General features: G+C 41.8%; 1 protein-coding gene across 3 annotated transcripts in view; it reads right to left on the bottom strand.

Annotated features, from left to right (window-relative positions):
* Window positions 1-6,623: 6,623 nt before the first annotated feature.
* The window catches only part of cbfb (core-binding factor subunit beta), a 148,708-nt gene continuing 133,230 nt past the window's right edge, over window positions 6,624-22,101 (bottom strand). For 2 of the 3 annotated variants that reach the window (XM_068049655.1, XM_068049654.1), the window contains exon 6: window positions 6,624-8,060. In XM_068049655.1, the coding sequence (XP_067905756.1) occupies window positions 8,011-8,060 (50 nt within the window). In that variant the 3' untranslated portion in view covers window positions 6,624-8,010. The remainder of the gene's footprint in view (window positions 8,061-22,101) is intronic. The other variant, XM_068049656.1, reaches the window with a different exon arrangement.

Here is a 22,101-nt window from a genome sequence, read left to right as displayed (position 1 = left end):
GGCAACCCCCTGCCCCCACCTACCAAGACTGAGGTACACATTATTTCACCACATGAACATTAAAACTTAAAAGTGCAAGCGCTGACTGGAAGGACATTTGCATCGTACTAGAAATGTTGGAACAATGGGGACCCAGTAGTTGCTTCCCCAATTCACAGAAGTGGTCAGACCAGTTTTAGTCACATGATTAACTGGCTGTTGCAGAGAATTTGAACTTCCAACAAAGGATTTTGAAGAGACAAAGCTGTGTGCTCATGGAGTAAAGATCTCTCCTGGAACTAAAGCAAGAATTACAGCCTCTCCTGTCTGCCTGCTTCAATCTTCTTCCCATGGAACTGAACCTTGTGAATACACGTGAAACTCAAAGAGAGAAAGGTTTCCTATGTGAACAAGGTTTTAAGACTACTGGGCCCAACAAAACGCAAGATCATATTTTCAATCAAGGACTACAGCAAGCTCGAGAAATAGTAACAAGATATTGCCTCAAACTGTTCTACTTATCTTTTCTTCTGCTCTTTTCTGTCCCTATTTGCATGTCTGTATCATGTGTGCATGCTAGCGGGCACGTCGTATTACCATAAGCGTTAACCGTATTAGAGTTTAAGGTTTAATAAATTTCATCTTTCTTCTTTAACATACAAACATATGAATTAGGAGGAGTAGGCCACTCGGCCCTTCGAGTCTGCTCCGCCATTCAATAAGTTCAAGGCTGAACTGATTATTCCACATTTCCACCTAACCCCGATAACCTTCCACCCCCTTGCTTATCAAGAATCTACATACCTCTGCCTTAAAAATATTCAAAGACTCTGCTTCCATTGCCTTTTGAGGAAGAGAATTCAAAAGATTCACGACCTAAGAAAAAATTTCTCACCTGTCTTAAATGGGCGACCTCTTATTTTTAAACAGTGATCCCTAGTTCGAGGTTCACCCACAAGGGAAAACATCCTTTCCACATCCACCCTGTCAAGACTCCTCAGGATTCAATGTTTCAATCAAGTCACCTCTTACTCTTCTAAATTCCAGTGGATACAAGCCTAGCCTGTCCACCCACTCAGAGTATTAGTTGAGTAAACTTTCTCTGTACTGCCTCCAACGCATTTAAATCCTTTCTTAAATAAGGAGACCAGTACAGTATACAGTACTCCAGCTGTGGTCTCACCAATGCCCTGTATAGCTGAAGCATAATCTCCCTACTTTTGTATTCAATTCCCCTTGCGATAAACAATAACATTCTATTAGCTTTTCTAATTATGTGCTGTACCTGCATACTAACCTTTTGCGATTCATACACTAGGAAACCAAAGAAAGCCGGTTTGTGCTCATTTCTTTGCCTTATAATTGGAAAGTTGTGAACAAAGATTCATAAAGGGGGAGCTCAAAACAGTGTGTTTAAAATTAAACCCTGTTACAATAAGAACAGGTGAAGATAGTAACAGACCCCTAGACACATTTCGCACCTGGTCATAACTGTAGCAAAAAAAGCAGTGGTACCAGCACTGACCATTGGGGAACACCACAGTCTACCATCCTCCTGTCTGAAAAACAACTGTCTACTATGTCTCACTGTTTTCTGTCCTTAAGCCAATTTTTTTATCCAATTGGACACTGACCCTCCTATTCGATGAGCCTCAATTTTGTTAACCAGCCTTTTATGTAGTACCTTATCAACCGCTTTCTTGAAATCCATATAAACATCCACTGCATTCCCTTCATCAATCTTTTGTTATTTCATCAAAAAATTAAATTAGATTAGTCAAGCCTTTTACAAATCCATGCTGGCTATTCTTAATTAACGCAAACTATCTCTAAGTCTCTGTTGATTGTTTCTCCCATCCCCCCCGATTTTTGTTTTAAAAACTTTACCCATCACTGATGTTAAACTAACAGGCCTGCAGTTTCTTGGACTGTCCTTACACCCTTTCTTGAATAAGGGTGTCACATTTGCCACTCGTCAATCCTCTGGCAGTAACACCCCACCCCCGTATCCAAGGTCCTGCTCTTCCCTCAATTTATCTTTCCTCCATTGTTCCCTTTAGACCTTAGTTTGTAGGTTTGTTTTCAATTATGCTATACTTTTTAATAACACCTGGGATAGCAATTGCTTTGAAGTTCTACCTCTCTATTTTAAACTTACCTGGTTGTGCTGAATTTGATTTTCCTTTAGCAGGATTGCAGACTTGTCCCATGTACCCCATCTATTAAAAAAGTATTCATGGGCCTAACAGAATTTTTAAAGTTAACTTCTTTACATTCATTTGAATTAGGAGCAGGAGTAGGCCACTTGGCCCCTCAAGCCTGCTCCACCATTGAACAAGACCATGACTAATCTGATTGTAACCTCAACTCCACATTCCCACCACCGCCGATAACCTTTCATCCCACCCTGCTTATCAAGAATCTATCTACCTCTGCCTTAAAAACATTCGAAGACTCTGCTTCCAGGCCTTTGGAGGAAGAGAGTTCCAAAGACACTCAACCCGCAGAGAAAAAAATTCTTGTCATCTCGGTCTTAACTGGGCGACCCCTTATTTTTAAATAAGGGCCTCTAGTTCTAGATTCTCCCAAAAGAGGAAATATCCTTTCCACAACCACCCTGTCAAGACCCCTCAGGATCTTATATGTTTCAATCAAGTCACCCCTTACTCCTCTAAACTCAAGCAGATACAAGCCTAGCCTGTCCAACCTTTCTTCATAAGACAACCCACCCATTCCAGGTACTAGTCTATAAACCTTCTCTGAACTGCTTCCAATGCATTTACATCCTTCCTTAAATGAGACCAATACTGTGCACAATACTCCAGGTGTGGTCTCACCAATGCCCTGTATAACTAGCATAATCTCCCTACTTTTGTATTCCTCTCAAACGATAACATTCTATTAGTTTTCCTAATTACTTGCTGTACCTGCATACTAATCTTTTGCGATTCATGCACTAGGACACCCAGATCCCTCTGCATCTGAACTCTGCAATCTCTCACTATTTAGATAATATGCTTTTTTATTCTTCCTGCCAAAATGAACAATTTCACATTTTCCCACATTATACTCCATTTGCCAGATCTTTGCCCACTCACCTAACCTATCTATATCCCTTTGTAGCCCCCTTATGTCCTTTTCACAAGTTACTTTCCTACCTATCTTTGTGTCATCAGCAAATTTAGCAACCATATCTTCAGTTCCTTCATCCAAGTCATTTATATAAATTGTAAAACGTTGAGGGCCCAGCACTGATCCCTGTGGCACACCACTCGCTACATCGTGCCAACCAGAAAATGACCCATTTATGTTTACTCTGCTTCCTGTTAGCTAGCCAATCTTCCATCCATGCCAAAATGTTACCCCCTGCACCATGAGCTTTTATTTTCTGCAATAGCCTTTGATGTAGCACCTTATCAAATGCCTTCTGGAAATCAAAGTACGGTACATCCACTTGTTCCCCTTTATCCACAGCACATTACTTCTTTAAAGAACTCCAATAAATTGGTTAAACAGGATTTCCCTTTCGCTAAACCACGTTGACTCTACCAGATTACCTTGAATTTTTCTAAGTGCCCTGCTATAACGTCAATAATAGCTTCTAGCATTTTCCCTAAGACAGATGTTAACTGGCCTGTTTCCTGCTTTCCATCTCCCTCCCTTTTTGAATAAATGAGTTGCATTCGCTATTATCCAATCCAATAGAACCTTTCCCGAATCTAGGGAATTTTGGAAAATCAAAACCAATGCATCAACTATCTCACTAGCCACTTCTTTGAAGACCCTAGGATGAAGTCCATTAGGACCCGGGGACTTGTCAGCCCACAGCTCCTACAATTTGCTCACTATCACTTTCCTGGTGATAGCAGTTTTCTGGAGTTCCTCCCTCCCTTCCATTTCCTGATTTACAGCCATTTCTGGGATGTTACCAGTATTCTCTAGTGAAGACCAATGCAAAATACCAATTCATCGGTCATCTCTTATTTTTCATTATTAATTCCCCAGATTCACTTTCCACAGGACCAACGCTCACTTCGTTAACCCTTTACTTTTTAAAATATCTATAGAAACATTTACTATCTGTTTTTCTATTACTAGCTAGCTTTCTCTTGGACTCTAATTTTTCCCTCCTTATTAATCTGTCGTTCCTTGCTGTTTTTTTATATTCTGTCCAATCTTCTGACCGGTCACCCATCTTTGCACAATTATATGCTTTTTCTTGAAGTTTGATACTGCCTTTAACTTTTTTTTAGTTTTCTTTCTTGTTAGAATGTATCTATCCTGTGTACTCTGAAATATCCCCTTAAATGTCTGCCACTGCATCTCTATTGACCTATTGCTTATCTGAATTTGCTAGTTCACTTCAGCTAGCTCTGCTTTCATGCCCTCAATTTCCCTTACTTAAGTTTAAAATACTAGACTTAGACTCCTCTTTTCTCCCTCAAACGGAATGCAAAATTCAATCATATGATAGCTGCTGCCTCGGGGCACCTTCACTATGAGATCATTAATTAACCCTATCTCATTGCATAATACCAGGTCTAGTATAGGCTGTTCTCTGGTTGGCTCCAGAACATGCTGTTCTAAGAAACTATCCTTAAAACATTGTGAATTTCTCACCTGCGTTACCTTTGCAATCTGATTTTTCCCATCTATATGTAGATTAAAATCCCCCATGATTATTTTTGACAAGCTCGCATTATTTCTTCACTTATACCCCCATCCTGTGTGGTTACTGTTAGGGGGCCTGTACACCATTCCCACAGGTGACTTCTTGCCTTTATTATTTCTCATCTCTACCCAAACCGCTTCTACAGCCTGGTTTCCTGAACTTAGGTCATCCCTCTCTATTGTGCTAATCCCATCATTAATTAACAGACACCTCTCCACCTTTTCCCAGCTTCCTGTCCTTCCTAAATGTGACGTACCCTGCAATATTCAGGTTCCAATCTAGGTCATCTAGAATCTAGTGGCCCAAGAAATAGTAAATGCATTGCTGGTCATTTTTCAAAATTCTATAGACTCTGGAACAGTTCCAACAGATTGGAGGGTAGCTAATGTAACTCCGCTATTTAAAAAAGGAGGTAGAGAGAAAACAGGGAATTTTAGACCGGTTAGCCTTACATCAGTCGTGGGAAAAATGCTGGAGTCCATTATAAAAGATATAATAGCAGAGAATTTGGAAAACAATGACAGGATTGGGCAAAGTCAACATGGATTTACGAAAGGGAAATCATGCTGGACAAATCTACTAGAATTTTTTGAGGATGTAACAAGAAGAATAGATCAGGGATAATCAGTGGATGCGGTTTATTTGGACTTTCAGAAGGCTTTCAATAAGGTCCCCCATAAGAGATTAGCGTGCAAAATTAAAGCACATGGGATTGGGGGTAAGGTACTGACATGGATAGAGAACTGGTTGGCAAACAAAACAAAGAGTAGGAATAAATAGATCTTTTTCTGAGTGGCAGGCAGTGACCAGTGGGGTACCGCTGGTCAGTGCTAGGACCCCAGCTATTCACAATATATATTAATGATATAGATGAGGGAATAAAATGTAATATATCCAAGTTTGCAGACAACACAAAGCTGGGTGGGAGTGAGCTGTGAGGAGGATGCAGAGAAGCTCTAGTGTGATTTGGACAGGTTGAGTGAGTGGGCTAATGCATGGCAGATGCAGTATAATTTAGATAAACGTGAGGTTATCCACTTTGGTGGCAAAAACAGAAAGGCAGATTATCTGAACGGCGATAGATTGGGAAAGGGGGAGGTGCAGCAAGACCTGGGTGTCCTTGTGCACCAGCTGAAAGTAAGCATGCAGGTGCAGCAGGCAGTTAAGGCGACAAATGGTATGTTGGCCTTCATAGCGAGAGGATTCGAGTACAGGAGCAAGGATGTCTTGCTGCAATTATACAAGGCTTTGGTGAGACTACATCTGGAGTATTGTGTGCCGTTTTGGTCTCCTTATCTGAGGAAGGATGTTCTTGCTATGGAGGGAGTGCAGCGAAGGTTCACCAGATTGATTCCAGAGATGGCAGAACTGATGCATGGAGAGAGATTGAGTCGATTAGGCTTGTATTCGCTAGAGTTTAGAAGAACGAGGGGATCTCATAGAAACCTACAAAATTCTGAGAGGACTGGACAGACTAGATGCAGGAAGGATGTTCCCGATGGCGGGAGAGTCCAGGACCAGGGGTCACAGTCTAAATATAAGGGGTAAGCCATTTAGGACTGAGATGAAGAGGGATTTCTTCAGCCAGAGTGGTGAACCTGTGGAATTCTCTACCGCAGAAAGTAGTTGAGGCAAGTCATTAAATATATTCGAGAGAGAGTGTTAGATATAGTTCTTAGGGCTAAAGGGATCAAAAGATACGAGGAGAAAACAGGAACAGGGTACTGAGCTTGGATGATCAGCCATGGTCGTATTGAATGGCGGTGCAGGCTCGAAGGGTCAAACGGCCTAGTCCTGCTCCTATTTTTCTATATTCTATGTTTCTGTCTTTGTCCTCTGTGCATCTCAACGTTTTGCAAAGTTTGTAGGAAATCTGGAGCAGCTACCACATTAGTCAACTGGAGGGGTTTTTCCTCACGTTAAGATCAATTGACATTAGAAATGTAATTTAAAAATTAACAGACCATACAGGTTTGGCTTGACAGAAATTTATGAAAGTAATTTAAAAGAAAATGCTTCCGATTCGAAAGGAAGCAAAAGCTATTCTGATAAATCAAAGCAACTCCTGAGGGAGATGTACTATGTAAAAAAAAAAAGATGCAATTCCTTCTACTTAAATAGAGATCGGAAAAAACGTATTAAATCGCATCAATAACTTAAGACCAGTAATTTAAAAGTTTTGAATTCTTTGCACTAGACAGCAGAAAGCAGGCATCCTAATCTTAATGCCAGCATTAAGATTTTTTTTAAGCAATGCAGAGCAAGAAATAGCCACCAAGGCCACTAACATCCATTTCCAAACACACATTACACCCGCCAGGGTCCAGGGCACTATCGGAATTCATTTGGTCACACTTCATGTGTCCAGCACATGATGTATTTAAACTGCAAGCAGTGCACATTCTGTCAGCCCAAACTGCATCCTATGTGCAGTGTTAAATATTTTGTTTAGTAACAGAACACAAAAGTGTGCTAGATGTGACCTTAAAATAAAAACAATTTAAGTTATTGATGTTAGCTTCAAAAAGCTGTGCAACTGGTTTATTTCAAAAAAGGTTAAAATCAATTTAGGTGGGTTTTCAGTTTTAAGTCTGAAGCTCAATTTGGAAAATGGAAAGAACAAGCCAAACGCAACACTCATGTTGGCCAGTTTTCTGCTCCCCAACCTTCTGATCACTTGCTCTACGCTTTTTTTTTTTACATTTTTAAAATTTTGTCCAGTAATGTGAACTGCTTCCTCAGGTGGCTATCTCTTTACAGGATACAAAAATCAGAGCTAAAAATTGCTAGTAAGCAAACAATGCATTCCCTCTGTGCTCAAGAAAAGCAAAAGCAAACAGATGCAGAATTAAGGCCCTTAACCTCTACCAGCCCAGAATTTATTACAAAAAGCAGAAAATAGAAACTCTGGGTTTCCTGCCACATTTTCTTTTAAAAAACTCAATTCAACCGCAACATTTTGACCTAATTTTTGATAGATGTCCTGCATTTTTGGTTAAACCACCAAGGGGGAGAAGTGGAGACAAATTAAACAATACATAAAAAGGACATGTAAAAATTCACCAAAAACAGAATAAAAAATACAGCTTGAATAGAAAACACTCACACAGATTACTACTGGCTACATGCATACAACAGGAAATGCAGGTACTGTAACATGGACATAGTGCAATCCCTGACAGTTTGTGCTGAATGGGGCATCCAAAGGCCTGGGGCTGTGGGAACAGGACAAAGTTTTCTTGTTCTGGGCCAAAGCATCTCCACTTCCTTAAACACTTGGGTCTCACTGAAAAGTTGCTTCATCCCCCACACAGACCCATGGCAGGCCTGCTCCAAACACACTTTAACGTAGCTTGAGTTCATCTCCGCTCCCCATGTTGGAGCCGGGACTGGGGTCCTGCCTGCGTTGCTACACAGTGGAAAGAGAAAAAAAAATTAGACGAACAAGTCAGAAGGGAGGCAAATAACCAAAATTACAACATTGGAGAAAATTCTCTCACTCAAGATCTTTATGAAAGCAATTAAGATAAAGGTAAAGTTCAACATTTCCTTTGAGCTGAGGCTATCCACTATCAACTGTGCAATGTAAAGGTTTACATCAGATTTCAAATTGGCTGTGCAACTGATAAGAGTTTTGCGCCTTTAACTAATCTGTAAGTCTATTCTGTTTCATGTAATGTCACTGTAAATTCTACTCCACTAAAAGGAAGGATACGGAGAGTTAATAATTTAATCTAATAATTTAATTTCAGAAGCAGAGACAAAAATTGAAACCGAGTTAAAGGAGGAAATATTAGGAATGGTAAGCAATAGCTTGGTCAAAAAGCTGAGGATTAAAGGAGGGTTTTAAAGGAGTAGAGAAGCAGAGGGGTTTAGGGAGAGAATTGTAGAGTTTGGGTCTGGACAGTGAAGGCATGGCCACCAATGGTGGGGTGAAAGGGAAGACAAACAAAATGGCCAGCATAACAGAATTTGAGAGATGACTGCTTCATTTGAACCTGCCTCCACCACACTAAGGCAGTGCATTCCAGATCTTAACCACTCGCTGCATGAAAAAGTTTTTCATGTCGCTTTTGCTTTTCTTACCCATTGCTTTAAGTATATGCCCTCTCGTTCTTGATCCTCACACGGGTGGGAAGTTACTCTCTATCTACTCTGTCTAGACCCTTCATGATTTTGAACATCTCTATCAAATCACCTCTCAGCCTTTTCTTGTCCAAGGAAAACAGTTCCAACTTCTCCAATATATCTTCATAAATGAAGTTCTTTCATTCCCGGAACCATTCTCGTAAATCTTTTCTGCACTCTTCCTAATGCCCTCACATCATTCTTAAAGTGCGGCATCCAGGCGCAATACTCCAGCTAAGACCAAACTAGTGTCTTATACAATTTCAACATAACTTCCTTGCTCTTGTACCCTATGCCGCTATTAATAAAGCCCAGAATGTCATTATGAGCCTATCGACTCCCACAGCTACCTTGACTACACTTCTTGACACCCTGCTTCCTGTAAGGACTCCATTCCATTCTCCCAGTTTCTCAGTCTCCGACGCATCTGCTCTGATGATGCTACCTTCCACGACACAGTTGAGGAAAAAGGAAGACCTATCAGAAACAGAGTATTCCCTCCCACTGTGGTTGACAGGGCCCTCAAACCTGTGCAGTCTATTTCCAGCACCTCTACCCTCACCCCTGCCCCTCCCAGAAGCACAACAGGGTTCCCCTTGTCCTCACTTTCCATTCCACCAGCCTCCAGATCCAAAAGGATCATCCTCTGCCACTTCCAGCGTGATGCCACTACCAAACGCATCTTCCCCTCCCTTCCCACCACCTCGTCCCCTTCCCACAGCACCTTCTACTGCAATCGCAGGTGGTGTAATACCTGCCCATTTACCCCCTCTCTCCTCACTATCCAAGGCCCCAAACACTCTTTTCAGGTGAAGCAGCTATTTATTACTTGTACTTCCTTCAATTTAGTATACTGTATGTGGTCTCTACATTGGGGAGACCAAACGCAGATTGGGTGACTGCTTTGCGGAACACCTCCGCTCAGTCCGTAAGCATGACCCCGAGCTTCCGGTTGCTGGCCATTTCAAACACCCCCACCACCACCGCACCACCCCCCCACAACTGCTCTCATGCTCACATCTCTGTCCTGGGATTGCTGCAGTGTTCCAGCAAACACCAACGCAAGTTCGAGGAAAAGCATCTCATTTACTGATTAGGCACGCTACAGCCTGCCGGATTGAACACAGAGTTCAATAATTTCAGAGCATGACGGGCCCTCCTTTTTATGTTTAGTTATTTTTTCTTTTTCTCTTTGGTTATTATATTTTAGTTTTTTTTAGTTTGTTTCTACTGTGCCTACCCACTGTTTTTTTTTATGTTTGTGCTTGGAGTGCTTTACAGTCTATTCACACCCTCTCTGTACTAACGCTTGGTCTTTCAGCACATCATTAACATACAGTTTTCCTTTGATCCAGGACCTCTGGTCAGTTATTCTCTGTGACCTTCTATCCTATCAACACCTCTTTTGTTATCGCTTTACTTGCTTAAGACATTTTACATTTCTAATATCTGCCAGTTCTGATGAAGAATTGCTGACCTGAAACGTTAACTCAGCTTCTCTTTCCACAAATGCTGCCAGACCTGCTGAGTATTTCCAGCATTTCTTGTTTTTATTCCAGGACATTGTATGCTTTATTAAACGCTCTCAATCTGTCCTGCCACCTTCAATGACTGATGCACATATACACCTAGGTCCCTCTGCTCCTGCACCCCCTTTAGAATTGTACCCTATATTTTATATTGTCTCTCCTTGTTCTTCCAACTAAAATGGACCACTTCACATTTCTCTGCATCCACCCATTCCACCAACTTGTCTATGTACTTTTGGAATTCACACTATCCTCCTCACAGTTCACAATGCTTCCAAGTTTCGTATCATCTGCAAACTTTGAGATTGTGCCCTGTACACCAAGGTCCAAGTCATTAATATACATCAAGAAAAGCAAGGGTCCCAACACTAACCCCTGGGGAACTCTACTACAAACCTTCCTCCAGCCCGAAAAACATCCATTAACCACAACTCTGTTTCCTGTCACTCAGTCAATTCCATAACCAAGTTGCAACCGTTCCTTTTATTCCATGAGCTGTAACATTGCTCAAGTCTGTTGTGTGGCACTGTATCAAATGCCTTTTGAAAGTCCATGTACACATCAACTGCAGTGCCTTCATCAACCCTTTGCTACCTCTTCAAAAAACTTCAGCAAGTTAGTGAAACATGATTTTCCCTTAAGAAATCCACGCTGGCTTTCTTTAATTAACCCGCTTTTGTCCATGTGACTATTAATTTTGTCCCAATTTATTCTTTCCAGAAGTTTCCCTACCACCGAAGTTAAACTGATTGGCCTGTAGTTGCTGTGCTTATCTTTACACCTTTTTTGAACAAGGGTGTAACGTTTGCAATTCTCCAATCCTCTGGCAGCACCAGAGCCTAAGGGAAATTATGGCCAGTGCCTCCGCGATTTCCACCCTCACTTCCCTCAGTATCCTTGGATGCATCTCATCCAGTTCTGGTGCTTTATGCACTTTAAGTACTGATAGCTTATCTAATATGTCCTCATCAATTTTAAACCCTTCTTAGTGTCTGAATTAACTCCTTTTTTACCATTGCTTGGATTGCATCTTCTTCCATGGTAAAGACAGATACAAAGTATTCATTTAATACTTCAGCTATGCCCTCTGCCCTCCATGCGTAAATCCCCTTTATAGTCCCTAATTGGCCCAAAACTCCTTTTAACAACCCATGTACAATTTATATGTTTATAGAAAACTTTGGGATTCCCATTAATGTTAGCTGCCAGTCTCTTTTCATGCTCTCTTGGCTTCTCTTATTTGCTTTTTCACTTCCCCTCCGGACCTTCTATATTCAGCCTGGATCTCAACAGTATTTTCTACCTGGCATCTGTCATACACACACTTTTTCTTCTTTATCTTAATCTCTACTTCTTTTGTCATCCAGGGAGCTTTGGATTTCTTTACCCAACCTTTCCCCTTCAAGGGAATATACCTTGACTGTGCCCAAACTATCACTTCTTAGAAGGTAGCCCATTGTTCAGTTACTGTTTTTCCTGCCAACCTTTGACTCCAATTTATTCGCCCCAGCTCCATTCTTAACTCATTGAAGTTGACTTTGCACCAGTTAATTATTCTTTCTCTGGATTGTCCTTTGTCCTTTTCCATAGGCAACCTAAACATTATGTTACAATGATCACTGTCCCCTAAATGATCTCCTACTGATACTTGATCCATTTGGCCCACCTCATTCCTAAGAATCAGGTCCAGCAGTGCCTCCTTTCTCAGACTAGAGACATACTAGAAAGTTTTCCAGAACATACGCTAGGAACTTTTATCCCTCACTGCCCTTTACACTACTACTTTCCCAATCTATGTTTGGATAATTAAAGTCCCCCCATTACAACTACCCAATAATTTTTGCAACTCTCTAATTTCCTTGCAAATTTGTTCCTCCATGTCCTTCCCACTAGTTGGTGGCCTACAGACAACACTGAGCAATGTAACTGCACCTTTTTTGTTCCTTAGCTCGAGCCAAATTGATTCTGTCCTCAACCCCTCTGGGGCATCCTTTTTCCCCAGCACTGCAATGCTCCCCTGAATCAATACTGCCACCCTCTTCCTTTTTTCCCCTTCCTATCTTTCCTGAACACCTTGTATCCAGGAATATTCAATACCCAGTCTTGCCTTTCTTTGAGCCAGGTCTCTTCCTCCTGGTTCCCACACCCCTGCCAAGTTAGTTTAAACCCTTCCCAACAGCAGTAGCAAATCGCCCCACAAAGAAATTTGTCCCAGCTCTGTTCAGATGCAACCCGCCCAGCCGGTATAGGTCCCACCGTCCCAGGAAACTAAAGCCCTCCCTCCTGCACCATCTTTCCATGACTGGATATCAGTCAAGCAGTATGACAGCAAAGGCAGTGGAGGGGTTGAGTAGTAGAGCTGGGTGTCGCCAGGATGCATAGGAAAGCTGACCCCATTATCTTCAGATGTTGTTACCAAAGGGCAGTCTGTGAATGAGGAAGGGACCACTTAGCTGGATAAGAACATAGGAGGAGTAGGCCATTCAGCCCATCAAGCCTGCTCCGCCATTCAATGAGATCATGGCTGACCATCTACCTCTGCCACTTTCCCATATCCCTTGATGTCATTAGTATCCAGATATCTATTGATTTGTGTCTTGAGTATGCTCAATGATTGAGCCTCAACAGCCCTCTGGGGTAGAGAATTCGGGGCGGCACAGTGGCGCAGTGGTTAGCACCGCAGCCTCACAGCTCCAGCGACCTGGGCTCAATTCTGGGTACTGCCTGTGTGGAGTTTGCAAGTTCTCAGTGTCTGCATGGGTTTTCTCCGGGTGCTCCGGTTTCCTCCCACAAGCCAAAGACTTGCAGGTTGATAGGTTAATTGGCCATTATAAAATTGCCCCTAGTATAGGTAGGTGGTAGGGAAATATAGGGACAGGTGGGGATGTGGTAGGAATATGGGATTAGTGTAGGATTAGTATAAATGGGTGGTTGATGGTCAGCACAGACTCGGTGGGCCGAAGGGCCTGTTTCAGTGCTGTATCTCTAAACTAAACTAAAACTAAAGATTCACCACCTTCTGAATGAAGAAATTCCTCATCTCAGTCTTAAATGGCCTACCCCTTAGTCTGAGACTATGTCCCCTGGTTCAAGACTCACCGGCCAGGGGAAACATCCCATCTTATCTACATCCACACGGTCACACCCTGTAAAAATTTTGTAAGTTTCCATGAGACCACCTTCTACGAAACTCTAGAGAATACAGACCCAGTTTCCTCACTCTCTCATAAGACAATCTCGCCATCCCAGGGATTAGGCTGGTGAACCTCAGTTGCACTCCCTCTATGGCAAATATATCCTTCCTTAGATAAGGAGACCAAAACCGTACACAATACTCAGGTGCGGTCTCACCAAGGCTCTTTACAATTGCAAGAAGACACCTTTATTCCTGTACGCAAAAACCCTTGTATGAAGGGTATTATTTGCCTTACTAATTGCTTGCTAAATCTGCATGCTGGCTTTTAGTGACTCATGAACAAGGACACCCAGACTTCCCAAACTCTCACCATTTAAGGAATACTCTGCATTTCAGTTTTTCCTACCAAAGTGGATAATGTCACAATTATTCACATTATATTACATCTGCCATGTTCTCACCCACCAAGCCTGTCCAAGTCCCTTTGAAGCCTCCTTACATCCTCCTCACAACTTGTATTCCCACCTTGCTTTGTCTCATCAGCAAATTTGGAAATACATTTGGTCCCCACATCCAAATCATTTATATAGATTGTGAATAGCTGTGGCCCAAGCACTCATCCTCGCAGTACCCTGCAGTAACATACTGCCACCCTGAGAATGACCCATTTATTCCTACTCTGTTCGCTGTCTGTTAACCAATTCTCAATCCATACCAGTATATTACCCTCAATCTCATGTGCTCCCATGGATAATAGATATAAGTAGGACCCTACCAAATTCATGGCCAAATTTATAAAATTTCACAGTCACAGCATTTTAAGAATCATGAATTTCACGATTACACATTTAAATCGCAAATATCAGAGTGTCACAACAAACCATAAAAAGAATTATTTTAAAACAAAAGACAAGGAGTTTCTGGCTTCAAATGGCATTTCTTGTATACTCAAATTATTGTAAAAAGCTGACTATAGAACAGATCACATTCTTTACTCACTGAAGTCGGTGGTTGAATGTGAGCTTGGAGCAACCTGCAACTGTTCGTTTCTTCATTCCCTGTGGCTGCACTGTGAACACCTGTCCATGTTTAGACAGTTGTGTCCAGAGTTTATTGGAATTGTCTTCACAATGAGCAACAAAAAGCTTCCGTAGGTAGTCCTAACAGTTTATTTGCATTTGGCAAGCAACAGCCATTTTACACATTACGTTGAATGAATAGCCGCAGCTTTGGTTGATCAGCTTTTTCCAATGGTATGTTGGCGCTTGCAAAGCATCCACCATTTCCAGTGTAACCAACTGACTATTTTCTGAGCTCTCTATTGACTTCTTAAAAAAGAGATGAAATAGTTGCTTGTTGCTTTGCATCTTTGTTTTCCAGCAGTGCGGTGTCAGATGCTCTCTTTCTGATGCGATACCTTTCGGACTAAGTGGCGCTGAATCATTGCCAGCGAAACATTGCAACTTGTACAAACATTATAGCACTACTGGCATGCAGAACTTAGCTTCCAAATTCTTTCACTCGATGAGCTGCAGTAAAGGTTGTGGCCGTTTTTCGCTTGCTCATTCTGGCATTCTCACTTATCCAACACTTGAGGCTGCTACTCTCAAAACTGCACAGAAAGCCCTGCCTCATCTACCAAACAACAGGCTGAGTCTCGTCAATCAGTAAAACCCGTGAAGTCTGCAAAATTGTCAATTTCCAAGGACCCGAGATTTCACTGCCTTGAATTTGGTAGGACGGTACATATAAAGGCATCGGAGCGGGATGGTATGGTCGACCATGTCAAAACCAACAGCGAGGTTGAGAAGAGGATGTCATTTGTGACTTTGCTTAGGGTCATTTTGGTGCTGTGCTAGGAGTGGAAAACGCATTGGAGAGATTCAAACGGGGATGTGGGAAAGGTGGGCATGAATTTGAAGCAACATGTTTAAGAACTTGAGAAGAAAGAGAGGTCGGAGATGAGGTTATAGTTTGAAAAGACAGAAATCAGAGAATTTAAGGCACAGAAAGAGGCCACTTGGCCCATCGGGCGCGCGCCGGCCGAAAAACAATCCATCTAGTCTAATCCCACCTTCCAGCATTTGGTCTGCAGCTCTGCAGCTTTCAGCACTTGAGGTGCATATCCAGGCTCCTTTTGAATGAGTTGAGGGTCTCTGCCTCAACTACCCTTTCAGGAAGTGAGTTCTAGACCATCACTACCCTCTGGATGAAAAAATGTTTCCTCATCTCCCCTCTAATTTTTCTACCAGTCACTTTAAATCTATACCCCCTTGTCACTGACCTCTCTGCTAAGGTGAATAGATCCTTCACCTCCACTCTATCCAGGCCCCTCAACATTTGGTACATTTCAATCAGATCTCCCCTCAGCCTTCTCTGTTCCAAGGAGAACAACCCCAGCCTATCCAATCTTTCCTCACAGCTGCATTTTTCCTGTCCTGGCAACATCCTCGTAAATCCCCTCTGTATCCTCTCTAGTGCAACTACATCCTTTCTGTAATGAGGTGACCAGAACTGAACACAGTACTCAAGTTGCGCCTAACTAATGAGTTATTGGGTGAATTTTTTTTGATGGGGAGGCGAAGAAAGGGAATGGAGGGAGATAGGAAGAGAAACGGCAGCAGGGATGCAGAGGGTGAGGTTTTGGTTTGATGGGCAAAAGAAAGAGGGAGTGGGGGTAAGCAGCAGAGACGGCTGAACAGATGGTCTCAATCTTACTGAGAAGTACACGAGTGCCTTGCGCTTGTTGGATACATGAATGGTGGTGCTAGAGAGGACAGGCTTTTAAGGAGATCACTGGCAGTCAGGAAAGAAACTGGGCAGCTATCTCTGCTCTTCAGATGATCTTGGGAGTAGTGGGTGGTTTCGGCAGAGAAAAGCAAGTCCCAATAACCCTCAATATTGTCCAGTCATATCTGGTGACGGATGGCCAAACAGTTTTGTGGCAGATCTGCTCATGTCTGCACCCCTAGCCTTGAGGGAACAAAGGTGGTGTCCATACCACAGGAAATAACTGGTATGGAAGTGAATATAGATTTTGCTGGTGTCAAGGCATCAAAAGGTCAGAGTGCATGGTTGAGCAGGCAGATAGCTGCTGCAGAGTACTGTAGCAAATGCAGAACCAAAAAGATTGGGTAGTTGTAACTGAATGCTGATCAGAATTGTAATTGTTACAATAGTCATTACAATCTCAGTAGGTGGCTTGCATCACAACTGGCACTTTTAAATTGTTTTTGTACTACAGGATATCTGGCTTGGGTTGCTTAAAATTGCTTACCCCAGATTAATTGTATAAGGCACAAAATCAAATAACAGAAGTACTAACAGCAACAATGCAGAGCAAAGTAAAGATGAATAAACTTGTGTAATATAAGGTTTGGGGACTATCTCCAGGCCCCAAAGGGCAATATGGAAAAAGGTTTAAATTAATAAAAGCAAAATCTCTTCACGAGGACAACACATCCCATATGAAGAGACAAGAAATGAATCAAGCAAATAGTAATTCTAACTAATGACCACAAGATTTGTGCAAGAAACAGAATTCATTTGAAGTCTTATATTGGAACTTTAGTTGTTAACACCACTCACTCAGTGGTCAAACCAACCGTGCTTCTGCTTTGAACCCAGTCATATACAGATGCTACTTAGTCTCCTGCAGCTTGTGGTCAGCTGAGGTTATGAATAAGCCACATTTATCTGCTGGCGAGCCATGGTGGCATTACTACAGTACTTTTGTCTCCAATTTTCTGCCTTCCCCTACCAAAAAGCACCAACTTCCACGCTGGGGATAGGACAATACTATATCTATAAACAAAGCATCCATTTCACATAATTAAACCAAGGCACTGTAATTACTATCAACACCAGTCATTTTTTATTTATACTGTCTTATATTTGTGTAACCAAAGTACACAGCAATAGATCCACAGCTTCATAACTATGGCAAGTGTCATTGTAAAAAGACATTGAAAAAGTTCCAGCTTCTAAGACTGAAAGAGACGGAACCAAAATTGACAGGGATTTAAATGTAGGTTGCCTCCCTACCCCCTCTACCTGAGGAGCCAGGACCTCAAATGATTTGGGGAATCCTAGCAAGAGCAGTTTTCTGCCCCCAACTCCACCCACACCATGGCAGCCAAAAATAGAGTAGGTTATTATTTTCAGTGTCCAGCCCTAAAACCCTCTTGCAAGTTCAGAAATTGTGAAAAAAGAATGGGGGAAATTGGTGCATTTCCCTTTGTAACTATTAATTTATTGATCTTATTCTGTTAAGTTTGTTAGGTAGTGCAAATGACAATTATCTTCAGTCCATTTACCTCTTTCATCAACCTTACTGAAGTCTGGATGGGACACAATCTAAATCAGAGGCTCCCAAACTTTACTTCTTGCGCATCCCCTTCCAGATCTACCAGTTGCCAACATACTGTCACCAGTATACAGATTTACTATTTTAACTTCTTTAATGCCCAGCATTGGATGAAATGCACAAGTTGTAATATACAAAGACAACTTGAACAATGGCTTAACTGTACTACTCACCATCAATATGACAGATGAGATTGTTTGAGCATAGGCACATAACATTTGGAGTGATAGGTGATAGTTAAGTTGTAAATTGTTTTCTATACAAAGCCACCGATACTTTGATTTCACTCCAGTGAGTGACAAAAAACAACTTTCACACAGGTTAAGTTGTAGCAAACTGTATCAAAACCTTGACAGCCCTGTCTGACAATCTGGCGAATTCTGAATGGATGCAAAACTCAGCCAACTGGTTTTGTTGGCACACCGTCTCGAGTCCCCGTCAGCTGTGATGTCCAGAATGTTCTTTTAATACAAGTTTGCAACATAGGTACTGCAGAAAAGTTTGACATAGGGTAGCGGACCCAAGTGTTTGGGTTTCACCAGATACAAAACAGACCTCTCCTGCCAGCTCCATCTAAATCTAGGATGACAGACACATCAGTTTAACCAAATCTACCAACAACAACTTATATTTATAAAGCACCTTGAATATAATATGTCCCAAGGCACTTTACAGGAATGTAAAACAAAATATGACATCAAGCCACATGATTCAGTCAGGTTGGTCAAAGAGTAGGTTTTTAAGGAACGTCTAGAAGGAGGAAAGCAAGGTGGAGAGACAGAGGTGTAGGGAGGGCATTCCAGAGCTTTTGGCCTAGGCAACAGAAGGCGTGGCCACCAATGGTGGAATGATTAAAATTGGGGATGTTCAAGAAGCCAGAATTTGAGGAGCACAGATATCATGGAAGGTTTTGGGGCTGCAGGAAATTAGAGAAATAGGGAGGGGTGAGACCATGGGGAGATTTGAAAACCAGGCTAAGAATCTTAAAATCAAGATGTTGCTTGACCAGGAGCCAGCATAGATCAGTGAGCACAGGACTGACAGGGGAACAGGATTTAGAGAGAGTTAAGACATGAGCAACAGAGTTTTGAATGGCCTAAAGTTTAGAGGATGGAATGTGGAAGACCAGCCAGGTGTGCATTGGAATAGTCAAGTCTAGAGGTAATGAAGGCATGAATGAGGGTTTCAGCAGAACATGAACTGAGACAGAGGCGAAGTCAGGCAGTGTTACGGAAATGGAAATAGGAGGTCTTGGTGATGGCGTGAATGAGGTCAGAAGCTCATTTTGGGGTGAAATGTGACACCAAAGATTGCGAACAGACTAATTTAATCTCAGACTGTTGAGTGTGAGAGGTATGGAGTCAGTAGCAAGGGACCAAAAACAATGGAGTCAGTCTTCTCAATATTTAATTGGAGGAAATTTCTGTTCATCCAGTACTGGACGTCAGACAAGCAGTCTGATAATTTAACAGTGGAGGAGTTGATAGGTGGTGGCAAGATAGAGCTGCATCATCAGCATACACATGAAAACTAATGCTGTGCTTTCGGCTAACTTCACTGAGGGGCAGCATGACGATAAATAGGAGGTAGCCAAGGATAGATCCTTGGTGGGGGGGTGGCGGGGGGGCAGCAGAGCCAACAGTGCAGGAGTGGGAAGAGAAGCCATTCCAAGTGATACTCTGACTATGATTAGCGGAACAAGAATCGTTATATATTTATCGTTTTTAATAAATAAAGCACCACTCTAATTTTGACCATTTCTTCCTATTCCACATTTCCCCAAAACATTTTCGGATACTGTGAAATCCAAGAATATAAACAGAAAATTTCTGGCGCAGGAGGCAGCCATTCAGTCCATCGTGTCTGTGCCTACCATAAGAAAAACAAGCTATACCGTCCCTCAGAATTTCCCCCAATAATTCTCTGGCGTGTAATTACTCGTCTATCCCTTCCTCCCTTTTAGCACAGAACAAATCAGCGGTCCAATTGTCTGGCAGACCTATAGCCAGAAAGGATTTCAAAATGGTCAGAGCCTCCACCATTTCCTCCCTTGCTTCTCTTAGCAGCTTAGGATACATTTCATCTGGGCATGGTGATTTATTTATTTTCAAAGATATTAAACCCCTTAATATTTCCCCTCTCACAATGTTTATCCCATCCAATAGTTCACACTCCTCCTCAACTACAGTGTCTGCTTCATTCCCCTCTTTTGCGAAGATAGATGCAAGGTATTCATCAAGAACCATGCCCACATCTTCCGCCTCCACACACAAGTTACCTTTTTGTCTCTAATAGGCCCTATTCTTTTGTTAGTTATCCTTACACTTTATGCGTTTATAAAACATCTTTGGCTTCCTGGATTCTACTTGCCAATATTTTTCCATGTCCTCTGCTTTCCTAATTTCCTCTTTAATCTTACCCTTGCACTTTCTATACTCCTTTAGCTTTTCTGCAGTATTGAGCTTATGGTTTCTGATATAAGCTTTTTTGCCTTATCCTACCCTTTGACATCTAGTTTTGAAAGTCCCATACTTTTTTTGTGGGAACATATTTGTTTTGAACTCTCTCTATAGAGAGATACAGCACTGAAACATCTTCTCCTTGAATGCTTCCCACTGCTCGGATGCTGGTTTACCTTAAAGTAGCTGTTTCCAGTCCACTTCTGTCAAATCACATCTCAGCTTCGTAAAACTGGCCTTTCCCCAGGGTTTGTTCCTCCAGAAGAAAACAGACCCAACCCTGTTTTAGTGAATTCAATTCTCAATGCTGGGTGTTATTTGGTCTTGTAACCACCATCCTGCAAACTGCAACATGCTCATGGTTTAAGTGAACTGCATTTTAATGCATCCCACTGTACTCAACATCAATCACATCTAAGGGTCATTGACCTGAAACATTAACCCTGCTTCTCCCTCCACAGATGCTGCCAGACCTGCTGAGTATTTCCAGCATTTCTTGTTTTTATTACATCTAAGATGATGCTTATGCAGCTGCTTTGAATATTGTTTCCTCAAAGTATTAATAGTTTAGATTAAAACATTTCACATTTTAATGAGTGTTTTAATCAAGTTATGGGTTTCAGATTTAAATTGGATTGTTGCAAACTTAATACAAATCAATGCTACAAAAAGACCAGATCAGTTAGCCTGTGAAGTTGGTGAAAATAACTCAAGATATTCTCAATAAAATGACAATTTTCAAAACACAAAATAATTGAATTCCTCCTACAAAAAGACTAGTATAAAAGTCAAAACTCGCACCTTAAAAGATAGAATCATAGAATAGTACAGAACAGGTGGCCGCCATTTGGTCTATGGAGTCTGTGCTGGCTCTTTCCAAGAACAACCCAATTATTCCCAGTCTCCCATTTCTCTCTTTCTCCCCCCCCCCCCCACCACAATATGACTGCAATTTTTTCCTCCTTCAGGTGTTTAATGAGCGCTGCAAGCACTTGAAACCCATTCCTGTATCTTTGGGAGATTTTAAGCAATGGCCAGCTTCATCTGTTGCTTAAACTTTTGAGATAAATTTGAGATAGACTAGGCACTTTTCAGGTCCCTGGAAAGGTAAGGTATGTAAAAAAAAAATTGAGCAGCAAGTGAAGCTAGCCGTTTCACACTGCAACTATGCAAGAAATACAAGTGGTATTTCCCACTAACAGGATGCTGCCGTCAAGTCAAAAAGATGTTCTACCTACCACACAAATGAGTAACGTGATACACTAATTCCAGTACCGGTGCAATGCCAGGTATTAGGCCAATTGTCCGAATGACTGGCGGTTGTATCAAACAGCACATCCCTTCGGTTGTTCGCAATAGGCAGAGTTCTGACCAAACTCAACCAGCTCATACTTGCTGAACTCAGAACACAATGTCCAATGTTAGATGTGACTCTGCGATTGGACAGCACTTACTGAACAATCCCAAGTATGCTATGAATTACACCAACAACCTTAAGATCATCAGTCAGGCTCGCAATATGGATCACTTATGCTTGTTAGAAGCTACATATATTCATATGCAAGTACCTGTCCTCTGCAGGAGTAAGGAACATGACCAGGTGTTGCACCTTTTTTGAATTTAATGAAGTGTGGGGGCACAACAGTTCCTTGGTGCATTCTCCATGGCAACGCCTCAACCAGATTTGACTTGCCAACCAATCAGCACCCTTTTCTCATGCAGTATAAATTGTTGCTCCCTTTGAAATTTGGCATTCTTGCATCTATTCTGATGAGTACAAGACAAAAAGCTTTGACTGCATTTTTTTTTTCAGCAACACTCATTTATTTTCT

Source organism: Heterodontus francisci, chromosome 17 (assembly GCF_036365525.1).
Source record: "Heterodontus francisci isolate sHetFra1 chromosome 17, sHetFra1.hap1, whole genome shotgun sequence".
NCBI classification, from domain to species: Eukaryota; Metazoa; Chordata; class Chondrichthyes; order Heterodontiformes; family Heterodontidae; genus Heterodontus; species Heterodontus francisci.
This window is presented reverse-complemented; position numbering and strand designations above follow the sequence as displayed.